The sequence below is a fragment of the Sciurus carolinensis genome, chromosome 10, assembly GCF_902686445.1.
Source record: "Sciurus carolinensis chromosome 10, mSciCar1.2, whole genome shotgun sequence".
Lineage (NCBI taxonomy): Eukaryota > Metazoa > Chordata > Mammalia > Rodentia > Sciuridae > Sciurus > Sciurus carolinensis.
In genome coordinates this window covers 64,732,476-64,749,487 of record NC_062222.1, presented here as the reverse complement: position 1 = coordinate 64,749,487, position 17,012 = coordinate 64,732,476, and the positions used below count along the sequence as shown (strand labels likewise).

At 34.0% G+C, this 17,012-nt stretch overlaps 1 protein-coding gene across 1 annotated transcript in view; it reads left to right on the top strand.

The window, feature by feature from the left end:
- Ccser1 (coiled-coil serine rich protein 1) overlaps positions 1-17,012 on the top strand; it is a 1,248,518-nt gene that overhangs the window by 576,212 nt on the left and 655,294 nt on the right. Inside the window, 1 exon segment of the mRNA XM_047566362.1 lies at positions 11,278-11,361. Within this exon segment, the coding sequence (XP_047422318.1) occupies positions 11,278-11,361 (84 nt within the window).

Sequence of the window (17,012 nt, the reverse complement as noted above, 5' to 3'; positions counted from 1 at the left end):
GATCTGAGATAAATAAGCCTTCTTTATAAAGTATCTGGTATCAGGTACATTGTTATAGCAACACAGAACAGACTAAGTCAGTTACTCATCTTCATTTCTACTATTCACAATTTTCTTGAAAGCAGCTTGTATTCTGATAATTGTGTAGTTGGGATCTTACTACTTCCCTTTCAGTTCATTTGTTAGCTTTCTATAATCTACATTTTGCCTCCCACACACCACTTAAGACTGTTTTGTTAGAGTCCACAGTGACTTACTTTTTTGATAAGTCCATTGAAAACCATTATTTTCATTTTACTTCTATTACATCTAAAATCATTTATTTCCTCCCTAAACCATTATGACACTATCCTTTGCTTATTCTCCATCTGTTCATTTTAGTTTACTTCACAGTTACTTCATTTTTACTTTTTTACTATATCCATATGCTCAGGGTTTTAAATCTTTTTTGGTTTTTTGCTACATCAATATGCTGGTAATTCTCAAATCCCCATTTGATGACCAGATCTCCCTTTTTTCTAAGCTCATACCTGTTTATCTAATGCCTATTATATTTCTTCACCTGGATTTTTATCTCATTTAAAAATAATTAACTGATACATAGCTCAGCCAAATTCTATAAGGGACATTAAAAGGGAACTCATGTACTTCTCATCCTAAAGCTCCACCCTGAAATTTGTAGCTCTCAGCAGAAGTGAGGAGTACTTCCATTCCCTCTGTACGCCTGCCAAAAGTAGAGTAATCTTTCATTCTTTCCTCCCTCATTTTCCTCTCCCTACTCCAATTATCTTCTGAGTAGCTTTCAGATTCATTCCATAGCACCATCTTGGTTTAAATTCTAGTTCTTTCTTACATGGATTGTTAAAATAGTCTTTTATCTCTTTCAGTCTCTATCCCATGGGGCTACTCTGTACTGTACCAGGACTAAGCCACATGTATTTAAATCCCATCATACTCTCTAATGGATTAGAATTCATGATTAATGTACCATAGCTTTCTGAATAACAGTAAATTTATTATTGTAGAATAAGTGACTTTTGTGACTTTTTTTTTTCTCTCTTTGTCAATGCATGCATCTCTACACCATATATCAAAATACTACTTAAACCCCAAACTCGTGCCTTGGGGAATCTTCATTCTACCTTTCTCTGGAAATCACTTCCCTTTCTTTCATCATGTATACATTTCTTCTAAACTTTGAGGTTCTAGTTAGATATATATATTTTTTTTTTCCAAGAAGGCTTTCTCTGACTCTGCTGCCTTCATGTATGTATTTGTTTTCTATCACTATGACCCAAATTACTACAAACTTGATGACTTAATAAAGAAAAAAAAATATATATATATATTTTTTTTTTAATCTTTCTCACAAGTCTGAAGTTAACACCCAATATCCCTTTGGGACTTTTCTTACTGTTGGAAAATTCACTTCTTTGAGGTTGCAGATTTGCAGTTCCCATGTCCTTGCTGGCTGACAACTGGAGGCCTGTCTTGGGGTTTGAGGTTCTCCTTCTTTCCTTCTTACTTGGCTTTTTCAATTCTCAAAGCAGCATCAGTGGTCAGTTCTTATGCTTCATGTACCTCTCATTTCTGCTTCAGCCAGAGAAGGGTCTGTGCTTTGAAGGACTCTTGTGACTAGATTAGGCCCACCAGGATCATCTCCCTACTTTAGGGTCAACTGTACCATATAACATAAGATAACCAGCAGAGTGATATCTTGATATGTCAACAGACTCTGGAGCTGGGCAGGACAACTCTGAAGACCACTTTAGACATTCTATATACCACAACCTAATGGAATTTTTCCCCTTACATGAACTTGAATGCTTCTTATTGGGGAAATAATGTGCAGCAAATGCAATTTTATGAGGAAAACTGAACCTCAGAAAAGTAATTTAATCAATGTTGAGGCATACTAGTTTGGAATAATGTAGACATAGGTTATAACAAAGTTATTAAAACACTGAAAAACGTGGTTATTTACACCTTCTCAGTAAAGGTAAATATTCTCTGATAATGTAATCAAATATTTGATATTAATGTCGAATTTCCATATATCATAGATTATTTAGTAGTAATTGATTTATTTTAATCTATATAGCTCAATTTTGGTATAACATGACCTTAAATGAGAGTCCTCTCTTCCTAGATTGAAAAGAACAAGAGGTAATGTATGAAACAGTTGCTGGATTTGTTGATTTTCCTCCATATTAGAAGATAATTTAAAGATGGTTTACATCTAATAATATTTGAGATTTGTGACTGCTTTTAAATTTATAGAATCTTTAAGCCCAAGATTTTGTTTTGTAATGGAAGTTAATTACATAGTTGAATGGGTGCAAGAATTTACTACATAAGTGATTGTTCAAAGTGCATCTACTTCATATGTTGAAAAAAGCTACTTTTACCAAATTCATTTATATGCCATCTTAAAAGACTCCTGCTTTAAAATGATGCAGATAATGAGTATCTGAATGTACTACTGTGTATGCTGTTGCTATCCATTAGTGTCTCTAAAAAAGAACAAAGCATGACCTTTACTTCTTTCCTTACTATATAATACTGGTTTATGTTTTGCAGCTGTAATCCTTAGCTTCAGCTAATGTTCATTGCCTTTTTGCAGTTTAGTTTTCTGACCTCCCAGACTGCCTGACACCACTGCTTAAATTGAGTCACATTATCTGTAATTCCTGTACAGCACAATATTGAACTCTGCTTTTTCCTCCTTTCCAAAATTCTATAATTATGCCAGAATCCTTGAAACATCTTTAAAGCATTACTTATTTCTGTATTCTTCAACAGTGTCACAACTCAGTGCACCATAAAACAAAATATTACCCATTTTTTAGGATCTTTTAATATTAGGGAAGTCTCTCCTCTCTGATTTTTACTGCCCTTTATCAACAGATAAAACCACAAAGGCATGACTTTCTCTTTTTATCTAAAACAAAGAATGTATGTGTATGATCAAGTAGCCCCCAATGTTATACACAGTCTCCCTGGGTACTGCAGTGGGGTAAATGTTCAGGGTCCAAGAGATGCTTGGCTCCTTTGTCCCAGGAGGAGGGCAGAACGGTGACCGCTACCAGCAGACAGGATCCTTCTGGCACTATATTCAGTTACATTTAAAAATTCTTTAGGTGCTGGGTCAGAAATAACAATAACACATCACACTGAAAGATGAAAGACAGAATTGTTCATTACTAATGGCACCAAAGGTGCAAAGATTGCCTGCAGGACCTTGCAAATATTTGCCGCTGGAACTGTTGGGAATAGCATATCATGGAAAGCAAGATGGAGTTAAGGATGGGCTCACAGGCAACCTGTTGACTGACTAATTTGAATAATTTCATGGACTCTGAGGTCTAGGGACTGTCCAAGTTGCCTTTAACTTGGCCTGGAGAGAGTGGAGGGGGTCGGGTAGGGTTGATTCTTAGTGGTCCTGGAATTAAGGGTCTGACAAGGAAAGTATTTTGGGTATGCACATTAATCAGTTTCTCTAGAAAGTGAACTAAGTGGCCTCTGGGTCAGGACAGCATCAAAAAAATAAACAAAATAAGACAAAACGGCTCTTACACATTTTGGTGAGGGAAATGGGGAAATATTTGATGTCCCTGATTACATTTTTACCTTCCAGAAAGTAAGATCATTATGATATTCAAACAATTTCTCATAAAATTCAGGACACAGAAACACAAGATTTCTCCTATTCCTATTTAAAGCATGAAAAGAAATTAAGCATGCTGTGTAACAGAAAGGAACTTTCAACAGGGTGTTTTAACCATTTGAATTTTTTTTTTTTTTCTTTCTATGATCTACATTGTGAGAAGGGAGACTTCAATAATTGCTTTCTGGTCACAAGAGAAGACAATTCCACCTATCTTCTCTGAGGAAAAAAAATGCTATAACAGAGAATTTCATGACACATTTATAAGGACCTTTCTTGCCCTAAGAATTCCTACCAAGTGTTTCCTGTGGGACAATAATAACTGTTTATCACTTGTTAGCTTTCTTTGTTAAAAAGTTCATTATGATGAATTTATGACATTTATGTCTTAAGTGTAATTCCAAATTGATTTTTTTTTTTTTTTTTTTTAGTACCAGGAATTGAACCCAAGGGCAGTTAGCCACAGGCCCAGTCCATTTTTTATTTTTTATTTTGAGACAGGGTCTTGCTAAGTTGCTTAGGGCCTCACTAAGTTGCTGAGCCTTGCTTTGAACTTGCAATCAATCGTCCTGCCTCAGCTTCCCAAACCACTGGGATTACAGACGTGCACCACAGTGCCAGGCCTAAACTAATTTTGATGAAACCTAGGTGCTTTAGGAGAAAGCTGATTTCTCTTGCCTAGTCAGTCTTTCAATGACCCTGAGAAATTTATCATACTTCAATCAGCAAAATACTCTTCTTTTAAGTGACTTTAGAAAATTGAACATCAATGTTTATTTTAAATTGCAGTTTTCACAAACGTGCTAAATGAAACAAAGAACACAAAAGTAAAAGGTCTAATAATTTTCTTATAAGGATCATGAGTTAGATTAAAATGCTGTGTCCACTTTCTGTATAATTAGAAAAAAATTTGAGTATGATAGAATGAAGTTTTACAACTTCATTTTTATTCTTGTTAGTGTAAGTATGTGAATCAAAGAGAACACTAGCAACATTGGAAATGATAAATCTACAGTAGCATCAACAAATTTTACATTTTAGCAAAGTTTTCAATGTAGGCTAATGTTTTTAAGGGTTCAAAAATTTTAGAACTACAATGAATTTTGTTAACAGATTACCAACCAAGTTGCAGGTTGTTTGTATTATTACGAGTGTTTTCCTTTTTGAAAAAAATTTTTTTTTTCTTAAATGTTGATTGACATTTACTTTACTCATTTTTTGTATGTGGTGCTGAGAATTGAACCCAGTGCCTCACACATGCTAGGCAAGTACTCTACCACTGAGCCACAACCCCAGCCCGTGTGTTTTCCTTTTAATTAGCCTTGCTACAATGGTCTTCTCTGCTTCGTTTTCTTCTGCTTAAAGACCTACTTATCCCAGAATTCTACCACTTTGTTCAATAGCTAGTCAAGAAAGATTCTGATAGTAAAAAACATGATTCTATACACCAAGTGTTTTATAAGTTATTAAACTGCTATATGAATATAAGGTGTTGTCTTTTCAATGATAGAGATCAGTAAGAATTCTTAAGATTTCCTAAGTATATTATTTACAGATGAAAAGATAATGGTGGTTTCCCAAAATTCTTCTTTAATTACTTGAACATATTACTAGGTATATGCTGTGCGTATATATATGTATATGTACATATGTATATATGTATATATGTAGTGCACACCTACAATCTCAGGAACTAAGATTGCATGCTCAAGGAACTTGAGCACATATTCAAGGCCAGCCTAGGCAACTTATAAAGACCCTCAGCATAAAAATAAGAGTGAACTGGGGGCATAGCTCAGTGATAGAGCACCCCTGGATTAAATTCACAATAAAATACATGCACATTCACACAAAGAAAATCCTAATATATGTATATATATATATGTATGTATACATATATGTGTCAAAGGATAATACTGTATCCTGATTTGATTTATAGCTACAAAGGTATTTCTAAGATACTGGCTTTGAACATCTATTCATTCTTTCTATTACCTTCAGGAAGAAAGTACCAACAATTTTGATACCAAATAAATACCATTTTCTATTAATTGATATAATTAAACAATTGCATATATTTTGTATTTTACTTATAAATTTTACCAATATCTCTTATGAATACTGGAGTAAATCAGAATATATGTAATATCTGAGAATCATTCAATTCTAATTGTAAAAATGATTTAGGATATATATTCTGTGGTACTCTTTAGTGATACATTTGCTAGTTCCTAAAAAAGAAAAAAGATAATTTCAGGCTCTGTGCATTTTATCTATAGTAAATATAGTAGAGTTTGGATATCCTTTATCAAAATGCCTGGGACCAGAAATAGTTCAGATTTGAAAATATTTTCACACGCAATGCAATATCTTAGGAATAGGATCCAGGTTTAAACACAAAATACATTTATATTTCATATGACCTGATACATCTAGCTTGGCAGTAATTTTACATATTTTTAGTTCTCCTGTGTTTTGATTACGAGTTTTCACATGAGGTCAGGTGTGTAGTTTTCTACTTGTGATATCAAAAAGTTTTGGATTTTGAAGGATTTCAGTTTTTATAGTATAGCTATTTAAAACTGTATAGTATAGTATACTATATAGTATAGCTATTTAAACATATAGTATAGCTATTTAAAACATAAGAAAATATAATGCCTTATTATTTTTATATTTCCAAAAAAGCAACACCAAAAGAAAGCACACTATTATAGATGAATAGAATGTTAGTTCTTCTCTTCATGTAAAGATAGGTTTACAATTTTTATAAGATGTTTATAAAAAGAAAATTTAATATCATGTAAATTACTAATATTGACATGGATTATGAAATAGTTTTCAATTATTTTTTAAAAAAATAATAAATAATTAAAATGGTGTTTTTATTGACATAGTTTTCAATGTCTGAAAGACTGTTCTTCCCCTGGACTTGCTTGCCTGTATTGCTGTTATTTTCTGCTGTTATTTTCATTAGCTACCTAGGTGTTGCAGCTAAGTCAACATAAGAATTACACTTATTTAGGTAGAGCTGCAAAATACATTATCGATTATTATGCATTCTTGTGTTTTCTAATCTCTGACCTGCTGTCCTCCTCTGACATATTCCTGTTTTCTATTCCTTTTTCTCTTGTTCATAAACATTCTGTTCACATTGGCACTGATAGAGTCTCCTGCTTCCTTAGTTTTATAATCTTTTGACCATTTTGTTTACAAGAATGAGGAGTTGCCTTGTAAAGTATTTGATTTTGATTTTTTAAATTTACATTTCTTGTAAAGTATTTGATTTTTTAATTTACATTTCTAATTTCAAAATAAAACTTTTTCCCATGTTCCTGGAAGATTCTACTTGCCTTTTTTTTTGATACTTGATTTCTATTTATATTACTGTCTCAATGAGGTGATTCTAATTACAGGTGAAAATATAGTATAAAATGCATGGGAATGAAGTCAGCAAACTGAATTCAGGACATATTCCCCTAATTTCGGGTTATCTGTCACTTACTTTCCAAATTTATAAAATAAGTGTACAGTAATAAAATAGCTTATATTTTATATAACTTTATTTCCAAGTTCCCTAGCTTATACGATAAGAAAATGGATATTCCTGATATGCTTGAAATCATTGAAAATCATTCTAAATATAGCTTAAATCACAAAAATAAAAAAAAAATTAGATCATGAAATGTTTTATTTGAAAAGTTCATTGTATACATTTTTATATAATTCTAGTAAGTCACAATTCATACTAATTATAGTTATAATAATTTGGAAGTTGTGCATATATCCTGGTGCATATCCATTACAAATCATCCCAAAACATCATCCTGTGCTGAGGAAAAGTGGGTTAAAGCTTTCATTGATTTCACTTATAATTTTATAAGTCAAGAATTTGGAAATGACTCAACTAGGTGATTCTAGCCTAGGGCCTCTTGGGTTTCTTATGCAGAGTGAAGTGTTGGCTGAGGTTGCAGTCATGTGAAAGCTAGATGTCCAAGGTGGCTCCTTTTCACAGCTGATAATTGATGTTGGGTGTTCTTTGGAAGCTCCTATACTGCTTTCAGTGGGAGCATGATATGGTTATACTTCTCAGCGTATCTGTTAGATCTTTCTGCAAAGGAGTAGTCTGAAAGGAAGCATTCTAAGTGACACACTGTGGAAGTGAAAGACCTTTCCTGACCTGGCCCTGAAAGTCATGCAGAGTTACTTCCTTTGTGTTTATTAGTCTTGCAAGTCAGTAAGACCAGACTAGATCCTAGGAGCATTAGACTCCACTTTTCAATAGAATTAGCCATTTTAAATCTACCATACTCAGTGCCATAATTTTGGATATTATTTAAAGAGGAAATAATAGAATAGAATTTTGGCCCTAAAATTAATTATATTTGAATGAGAAACTGAGGATATCATCATTATTAAATTATTTTTTCTAACTATGAATAATGTGCACTTTAAAAATCACAAGGTTAAATTAGTTACATTAGCCTACGGGTTAATGGAATAATCTTATTTTGAACAAGAATATTAAAAACCTTTTAGTTCTACACATCAATATGATTTCAAACTCAATAGATCATCTTGTCAAATATGCTGCAGAATTTTTCAGATATAATGAGAATATTGAGGGAGTATTGTTATTAGCCTCCATCTAACAGATTCTTTAAGCTGAACAAGGAACTCCAGATCCAAGGGCCTATGAGAATAATCCTGTGCTGAGGAAAAGTGGGTAGGCTCTTGTACAGTCTGTGGTTGGAAAATGCCTCAAGAATAGCTATATCTCTGCCTTAAATCAGTCTTTTGTGTGAGACCATCCAGTAATGAGCTTGGACTTCTGCTGAAAAGCTGAGTCAGATGCTAAAAGAGCTAACATTTGTAAATAGTCAGCTAGCTACACGCCTCACAGCTGCTCCGTGAATCCTTCTTTGCAATGGGACCTGAGACTTAACCTATATCTACCACAAAGTTTTTGGTTGTCACTGATTATCAACAGTATTTTTTTCTATAAGGAGAAAAAAGAAAATCTACAGTATAACAGTCATATAGTAATGAAACCTCCCAGTGTTCAGTAGCCTAATGCATGAGAGGTACCTAACAATGAGCTTCAAGTCTCCAGCAGGCGTCTCAGGATGGGATTTGCCCCACCTAAAGATTGGAGCTAAGGCTTCCAGGATTATCCAAGATGGCTGCTCTGGCTTCCAAATGTGTTGGCAAATGAGGAGCTGCAGCTCAGGGTGTGGCCGTGGTCAGCAGGAGGTCCTGGAGGCGGGTTGCGGTTGGTCAGGCAGGGGTCCTGGAGGTCAGGTGTGTTTGGTGTGGTTGTGGGATCCTGGAGGCCGGTTGCAATCAGTCGGTGTGGGGTCCCGGTGATAGGGTGCAGTCAGTTGGTCTTGGGGTCCTGGTGGCAGGGAGCAGTCAGTCGATGTGAGGGCCCCAGAGGCAGGGAGTGATCGGTAGGGCTGAGGGATCCTGAGGGATCCCCGCTCAGTCAGTCTGGCCAGGGGTCCTATGGGGCCTGGCTCTTGCCTCAAAATGGTGGCAACCACGTGTAATCAAACCTGCAGGTACTGTAACAGTGAACTTCCAGGCAACAGCAGGCAGCTGGTGCTCCACTGGTGGTCCGCGATCAGTTTGCTGACTTTTGTTGGACGATCGGTAGGAGAACCTCACGCGTTGGGTGATGGATAGGTGTAAGGCAGGCATGGACAGGCAAGAGGCAGGCAAATGGCCAACAGTATTTTTTTCTAATCAACATTTTGTTAATTAATGAGTTTAAGATGGAAGATTTGCCTCTCTTGTGTATGCTGAGAATTATAAAGAAACCTGGTTTTCTGAAAATAATTACAAATTCTCAGATTTTGTTCCCTGAGGAAATTTTTCATGATGTTCAGTTTCACAACTTTAAATTAGGTAGATACTAATATATTACTTAGAGTTATTTGCAGAATAACACATGCTAAATATTTATTATATGGCATCAGAAGACAATTTATAAAAGCTTTCTCTATCAATAACTTTGCAAGTGATTTTTAGTGACACAGCATTTGGTTTTAGTTGTCCTACATACAAGTGGTAACATTTACATTAGTACTATTTAATAAACAAAATGAAAGTACTTTTAGGGGAAGATAAGATGAATTTATGATGTCATTTAATATGATAAGCTGAAGAAATACAGTCTAAATGTTCAAGTAGGAAGAAAAAGGAATAAAAGTAATTCAATGAAACTGGGAGAAAAAGCAAAGAACCCAAGAAGTTTTGTATGAAATAATATTTGGTTTAGATGTTATGGATCATCCCCTTTCCCCAAAAGAATGCATAACTCAGCCAGTAAGGAAAACCTTCCCTGTGAGGTAAGTAGTAGTTTAGATTAATCCTAGAGTATGAGGTATTGTTTGAAATAGAGGGATGAGATGGGAAGAGGGCAGTAAAATCCAAAGATGTTCATGTGTAAAGTAAGGAGACATAAAAACAGTGCATTTCATATCTGTAGGAGTGAGTGAAGATTAAAAGGAGGTTGGAAATAAAAAATTCTGAAGCTTGTGAAGTAAGCAAGTAACAAATAATGAAGGGAGCAATACGCCATGCTAAAGAGTTTTGGCTTATTGTTTTCCTGAAAAAAACAAAAAGAGGATTCTCTGTAAATAAGGAAGTGATGGAATTCATTCCCAATTAGAAAATTCTTACTGATAGGTAGGAAAAGTGTTAGATACAGGAAAATACAATTTAGAGACTACTGTAGAAATTCAAGTAAGAAGTCATGAGTTCCTAGAGTAAATCAATGTGAATTAGAGAGGACCAAGAAATATGAAGGAATTCGAGGTTAAAGAATTAGATACCAGATTTGGTTCATAGTGAGTAGGAGGTGAGAGTATTGGGTGACTTCCTGGCTGTTATTTTAGGAAATAGGAACATAAAATAAGCAGAAGTGAAGTCTCAGGGTGGGGCAAGAGCAGAGCTACATGTTGAGTTGGCATGTGTGTGTGACAACAGTGTTATCTGCCTCTTCAGGAAATAGAAATATTAATGAGTTGCAGATTAGAATCAGGGGACTCTGAATTGAGGATGGTAGTTAGCAACACAGAGTGGGAAGGGCCATGGGTATGGATCCATCATGTACATAGATGCCATCACTGAGTGTAGCCTGCACAGTGAGAAGATTAAATGCCCAAAGATTTCCAGTGAAAGGGACAGATATCATTGATGATGAGACTGTTTCATGGCCACAGGTTTGATAATTAATATTAAAACAGGAACAAATTATAAAGTGTCTTTCCAGAGAATAATTATTTTTATTCTACTGATTATATATGCACAAAAATAAGAGGAAAGAATCAAGAATTACTCACTGGTTTCAGTCTGAAGCAACATAAGGGACATGATAGATACATGATTCTTATATACAATCGTGTAACATAATAACATTATTGGATACATTAGATTGTTTTTTGTTTGCAACTTAGAATATAAAGTGAAGAATACTATGCCATAGAGGAAATTTGAGTTTCATTAGTCAGATGAAATTATCTCCCACTGTGTGAAGCTGACTTTATTTATCAAGAGCAAAGTGAAAGGGCTAAGCTTATTATACTGTCTCTTTGATGTTTTTATAGGATATAATGAAAGATGAATGCTCTATGCTCAAGTTACAGCTAAAAGAGAGGGATGAACTCATTTCCCAACTTCAGGAAGAGCTGGTAAGTGGCAACAATATTTAGCCAACCGAGTATACTTTCTTTACAAGGTTATTTGCTATGAACCCTATAGACCCTAAACTATTAACGCAGATACTATTACTTATTTATAAATATTGTTAATGATTCAATCTTATATCAACTTTATAATTCTATAATAAAAATTGTAGGTCTTTGACAAGCTGGATATAGAATATATATGTGAAAATTTACATAATTCTAGAAATACATTATGAAGCTAGGGTTCATCATTTCAGTTTATCTATCAAAAATTTGAAGACAAAGGCCACATTATATTTTGTGAAGTACATTATATAACTTCTATGAAACAGAGTACATGATAATAGTTAAAACAAAAGTGTATTTTTATTTTCATAAAGGTATCAAGTATAGCTTTTCATTCATATAAAATTCATAAATAATACAAAATTATATAAAATATAAAATGTATGTAGTTGATGTTTTCAGTTATTTTATATGACATCATAAAAGAATGTCAGGAAGGAATCATACCTTCACAACATTAAATATATTTGGTAGATAACAGGAAGAGCTGTGGCCATTATTTTTCTAAGAATGTGTTTTCAATTATGGATGTGAAGGAACAGTAGTTTAAATAAAATGTGTGTACTCTGTAAATACATAACATTCATAGTACTATAAAACAAGAATTAAGAAGTGAGAAATATTTTTTCAAACTCATCAGGATTTCTTATGAGTAAAATAAATGCTGTAAAACAAACTGATTCATTATCAAGATCAAAAAAAAATTATAGGGCTGGGGATATAGCTCAGCTCAGTTGGTAGAGTGCTTGCCTTGCTAGCACGAGGCCCTGGGTTCAATCCCCAGCACCGCAAAAAAAAAAAAAAAAAAAAAAACAAAAACAAATTATAGCCAAAAAACATTCTTTATGATTATTTTAGATTTGGCTACCTTGACAATGGCATTTAATATAATTGTTAAATAAAATTAAATGACAAAGCAGACTTTCTATATCAAGGCTTCTGAGAACTCCTAACATTAATGAGATATGAGACCAATTTAGAACATATGATATTATTGGCTCTTGATAACAGACAGTGTTTTACTAAAATTTGACCTTTATTTAGACTGTGCTCTGTGATTGAATTGATGGTGTTCATTGGTCTCCTGAACATATAATTGTGACTTTAGAAGGTCTATAAACTGTTACTAAATACAGCAATAGTATTACAGACAAAAGGAACATGTCATATTATTAAAAATAACCTTTTATAAAAATATAGGTAACATTTATAATACAAATTTTATATATTACACATCAAAAGCATTTTATATTGATATAGCCCTCTAGAAATATATTATGAACTCAAGCTTTATTTATGTGGTATACAAAAGTACCTTTCAGTTTAATGAATATAAAAATAGATGTTTATTAAAGATTGGAGAAGAGTATCTATTCACTCACTTTGCCAGAGAGTGCTCATTTTGGATAATTAACTCAGAAAGAGGTATTCATTTTTCCTCTCAACATTAGTTGTGATCAGATTTAAAATATACCATATGCAAGAAATCAGACCTTCATTTGTTGAATGAGATGAAAAAGAAAACGATTACTTCCAGAGCCAACATTACACAGCTATAATTAAAGTAATTCAACACCCCTCCCTCCAAAAACATCTTATATTGACTGACATTCTCAAATGAGGCATAAGTGTGAAATTATTATCTTCTTTTTTCTTTTCTTTAAACTGGAATTACCCAAATTGGCTCCTTACTCTATAAAATTTCCCAGGTAAAAACCAAGGTACCATTTTTATTTTTGTGCCATGTCATTTGCATAATCCTCTTGATGTTTAATAATATTAACTTTGGAAGATATAGTTTGTTTGTTAAAGAAGATTGTCACTAAGTAGGAAAGTGTGTAAGTGACATTTATGAATTTAGGAGAAGAAACGTTTAAAAGAAAAAGGCATGCATGAGGGGCAGCAATCACAAATAGTCCACCAGGATCCAAAGAACTTCCAATCCTTGTAATAAATAACTTCTGACATTTTGTTAGGATGTAGGTTAAACTTTGTATTCAAAAATTCGAAAATTTTAAACAATGTTAGGGTCCAGTTTAGCTGTTAATTATTACTACAGATTCATAATCCATAATAATTTAGAAATTGTTTCATTTTCTATTATCTGTCATGAGTTTCTTCTTTGATGACCCCTGCTATTATCATAAGCAATTTTATTTACCTATACATGGTAGAACAAGTTTAGATTTAATAAAGCCAAAAAAGATTTTTATAATCAATAATTAAGAAAGGTTTTTAAAATAATTATGGTTGCTTATTTAGCCTTACCTTGATAGTTTCAGAATTTGGCAAAAGTTAATCAGTCTTGGGGGCAAAAAAGATCATTTTATATGCTGTTTTTTCAGATTTATTTTTACGCCAGTGTTTCTCAACAGCACACTGTTGACAGCTTGGTGTAAGTGGCTATGCTGGACATTCTAAGATGTTTAGCAGTCTCCCTGACACTCTGCACTACATACCAGTAAGCACCCTACAGACATGACCAAATATCCTCTAGGGCCAAAATTGCCCCCTATTGAGAAACATTATTTTAGGGGTATCAGGATAAATTACAGTCCCTAAATGAAATTGTGTTATAGCGTAAAATTTTTCAGGGAAAAACAAGTCCTAGGGAAGGGATTTCATGTAGCTCTTTGCATATTTTTCTAGTCCAATTGGGATGCCATAACAAAGTATTTTCAATTGGGTAGCCTAAACAAATGAAAGTTAATTTCTCACAGTTCTGAAGGTTGGAAGCCTGGGATCTGGTTGCCAGCATGGCTGTGTTCAGGCAAGGACTCTCCTGGTTGACAGACAGCCATCTTTAACTGTGTGCTCACATGACTTTTCTTTGGTGTATGTGCATAGAGAAAGAGACTGTGATGGCAAGCCTTCTGTGCCTCTTCATATAATCCCATCACGAGTGTCCCATACCGATTCCCAAACATCTTCTAAAAGTCCCTTTTCCAAATACCATCATATTGGGTGTTAACACTTTAATATATGAATGGGGGAGGGCACGATGCAGTCAATAGCACATGTTATTTATGTTCATTCATGCTTGATTAATGTTAGCAAGTAGAGTTGTGGCTAGAGAGTGCTATTATATTTCTTTTTCAAGTTCTAAAGGCACATTTCAAAAATTATCATTCTTTTTCTGCTCTGTGATTTCAGAATTATTACTTTAGTTCAACACTTCTTGTTTGCTAGGTTGGTAGATTTCACAAAGCATAAACATACAACAAAACTCAAAATAATAATTTGGATATTAGATTATATATTTATATTGTTTGGAAAAAGTATCCACATTATTAGCTGCATTTCTAACTTGAGTGTATTTTACAACCACACTTTCAATTTAGTCTTTTGTATTTTCTTTAAAAAGAAGACAATCAGCAGTTTATATTCTTAGGAACAATTTCAAGAAGTCTGAAATTATAATCTATGAAATTTTTTTGTATCACTTAAACCTTGGTGAGCTTTATTGGTTTTCCTCATATAAAAATAATCATTCATAATTATTTTATCATGTCCAAAGGAATATTGAATATTAAATTATCAGAGTATCCTGGTGTTGTATACATGGTGGGGCAACTCATTGGTGAAAACGAAAAACATAATCTGCAGCCAGGAGTTGTGTTCTTATTAACAGAAAAGAACTGGTTCACAGCACAGAACATCCACTCCCAGCTGTTTTACAATAAAACATAATCTCTGCACTGCTACAAGGTATAGTAAAAGGTGTTGCTTGTCTTAACTATGTGACATGAGCTATATAAATAACATGTTTTCATGTTGATAGTGAAGACCAGGGGCCTCATAAGAAAAGTAAGATCCCCCCACTCCCTTCCCTCCCCTCACTTTCTCTTTTTACCTGTAAAGTCATGGGAGAACACAGTGAGAGGTAAGCTGTCTCTAAACCAGGAAGAGTTCTTACCTGAACCCAGCCATGCTGGTGTCCTAGTCTAAGACTTCCATACTCCAGATCTGTAAGAAATCAATATCTATTGTTTAAGTGACCCAGCCTATCATGTTTTGTAACAGCAGCCTGGGCCAATTAGTGCAGACACCATGTCTAAGCATCATCTTTACAGTTGTTGGTCCTTTTTTCTTAATAGATGATACCTTACTGAATTTTAGATTCTGGTGCTGCATATGTGCCATTTTCCCATGTTTTATCTAGGCATATGTGCCAAGCAAAAATGGCACATAGATAGCACCAGTAATCTAGTACTACAGTTCATTCAAGTTTTTCTTCAAATTATATAATTGTTTTTCTCCTGAAACTCATATTAGCTTCATATTTGGTCTCTTCAATCTGTCTTTCCAATTCCTTTTATATTTTCCCCTCAGTATTTATGGGTTTTATCTTTAGTTGAGATATTTATTTTACCATAAGAAAGTCATTAATTTTCTATAATGACTACATTTTCATATTCTAACATGTATTCAAACTGAGAATTCAATTTTTAATTCCAGAAAATAATTTGAGACTTTAAATGTACACCATTAAGTATTTCAGAATGTTATTGTTAGTTTGCCACTTGTCTTCATAGCATTTGTGTTTTACTTTGCTTGACCTGTCCTTGTGTTTTTTTTGTTGTTCTTTCCTAAGGTCTTTGATCCTCTTAAGATTCACTCTTTCTTTTTTTTTACTTATTCATTTTTTCTGTTCATCCTCAGCACTCATTTGAAAATGTAATCCACAAATGGTTAAAGACCCAATGCATTCTTACCTCTGTTGTCTAGTGACAGTGAAGAAACTTGAAAGTCCTCTGACTTCTCTTGTAACACCATGAATTCCCTTAAGTTGTGAACATTTTAATGCCTCCAGCCAATGTGGGGGCTGCTGTGCAGTTTTCTCAGCCAAAACTACTCTATAGATATTCTTAAGACCAAAAATTGGGGAAAACATTACTCTTCCTTTCATGGATAAATATATTTAATCAGAAATCTTTCCTGAAAACTTTGGATTTCTTGTCACCAACCCAGGATTCTCATCTCTGTGCCCAGTGGATCTGGTTAAGCCCAGAAGAAAACAAAGTTGTGACTCTTCTTTCATCCCAATGCTCATGAGAACTTAAACTCTCCAGCATATGCTCCCAAGTCTTGCCTGCACTCACTTGCCTTTGCTTCAGCTCAAAAGTAGTTAATGTGACCTTGGAAGAGGATGATGTAGGAAATTGTTTCCAGGATACCCTCTTCAAACTTTTTCTTCTCATATGTTCTAGTGAGCAAATCCAAACTAGTAACTCTTATTCAAACCCACCTCCTCTCCACCAGTGTAACTCTTAGAGTTCAGAGGCAGCCATGTTGCACAAAGCCTAGATGCATGGGCCAGGTTTGACCAACTTACCTTGGGTTTAAGCATTAAATAAAAAATAGAGGAATGGAAGTATTTCTTCTCTTTTCTTCCTTGTGGGTCTACCATTACTTGAAGAAAAAAAAAATGAGTCAATATACTACCAAAAAAAAAAAAAAAAGCGGGGGGGGGGTGGAAAATGAATTTCTGTCTATCTCTAATTACCTTGGTCACCAGATTAAGGTGTTTTTCTCACTTCAGGCCTTAGTTTCTTAACCTTTCAAACAATATTATCATATGGTTTAGA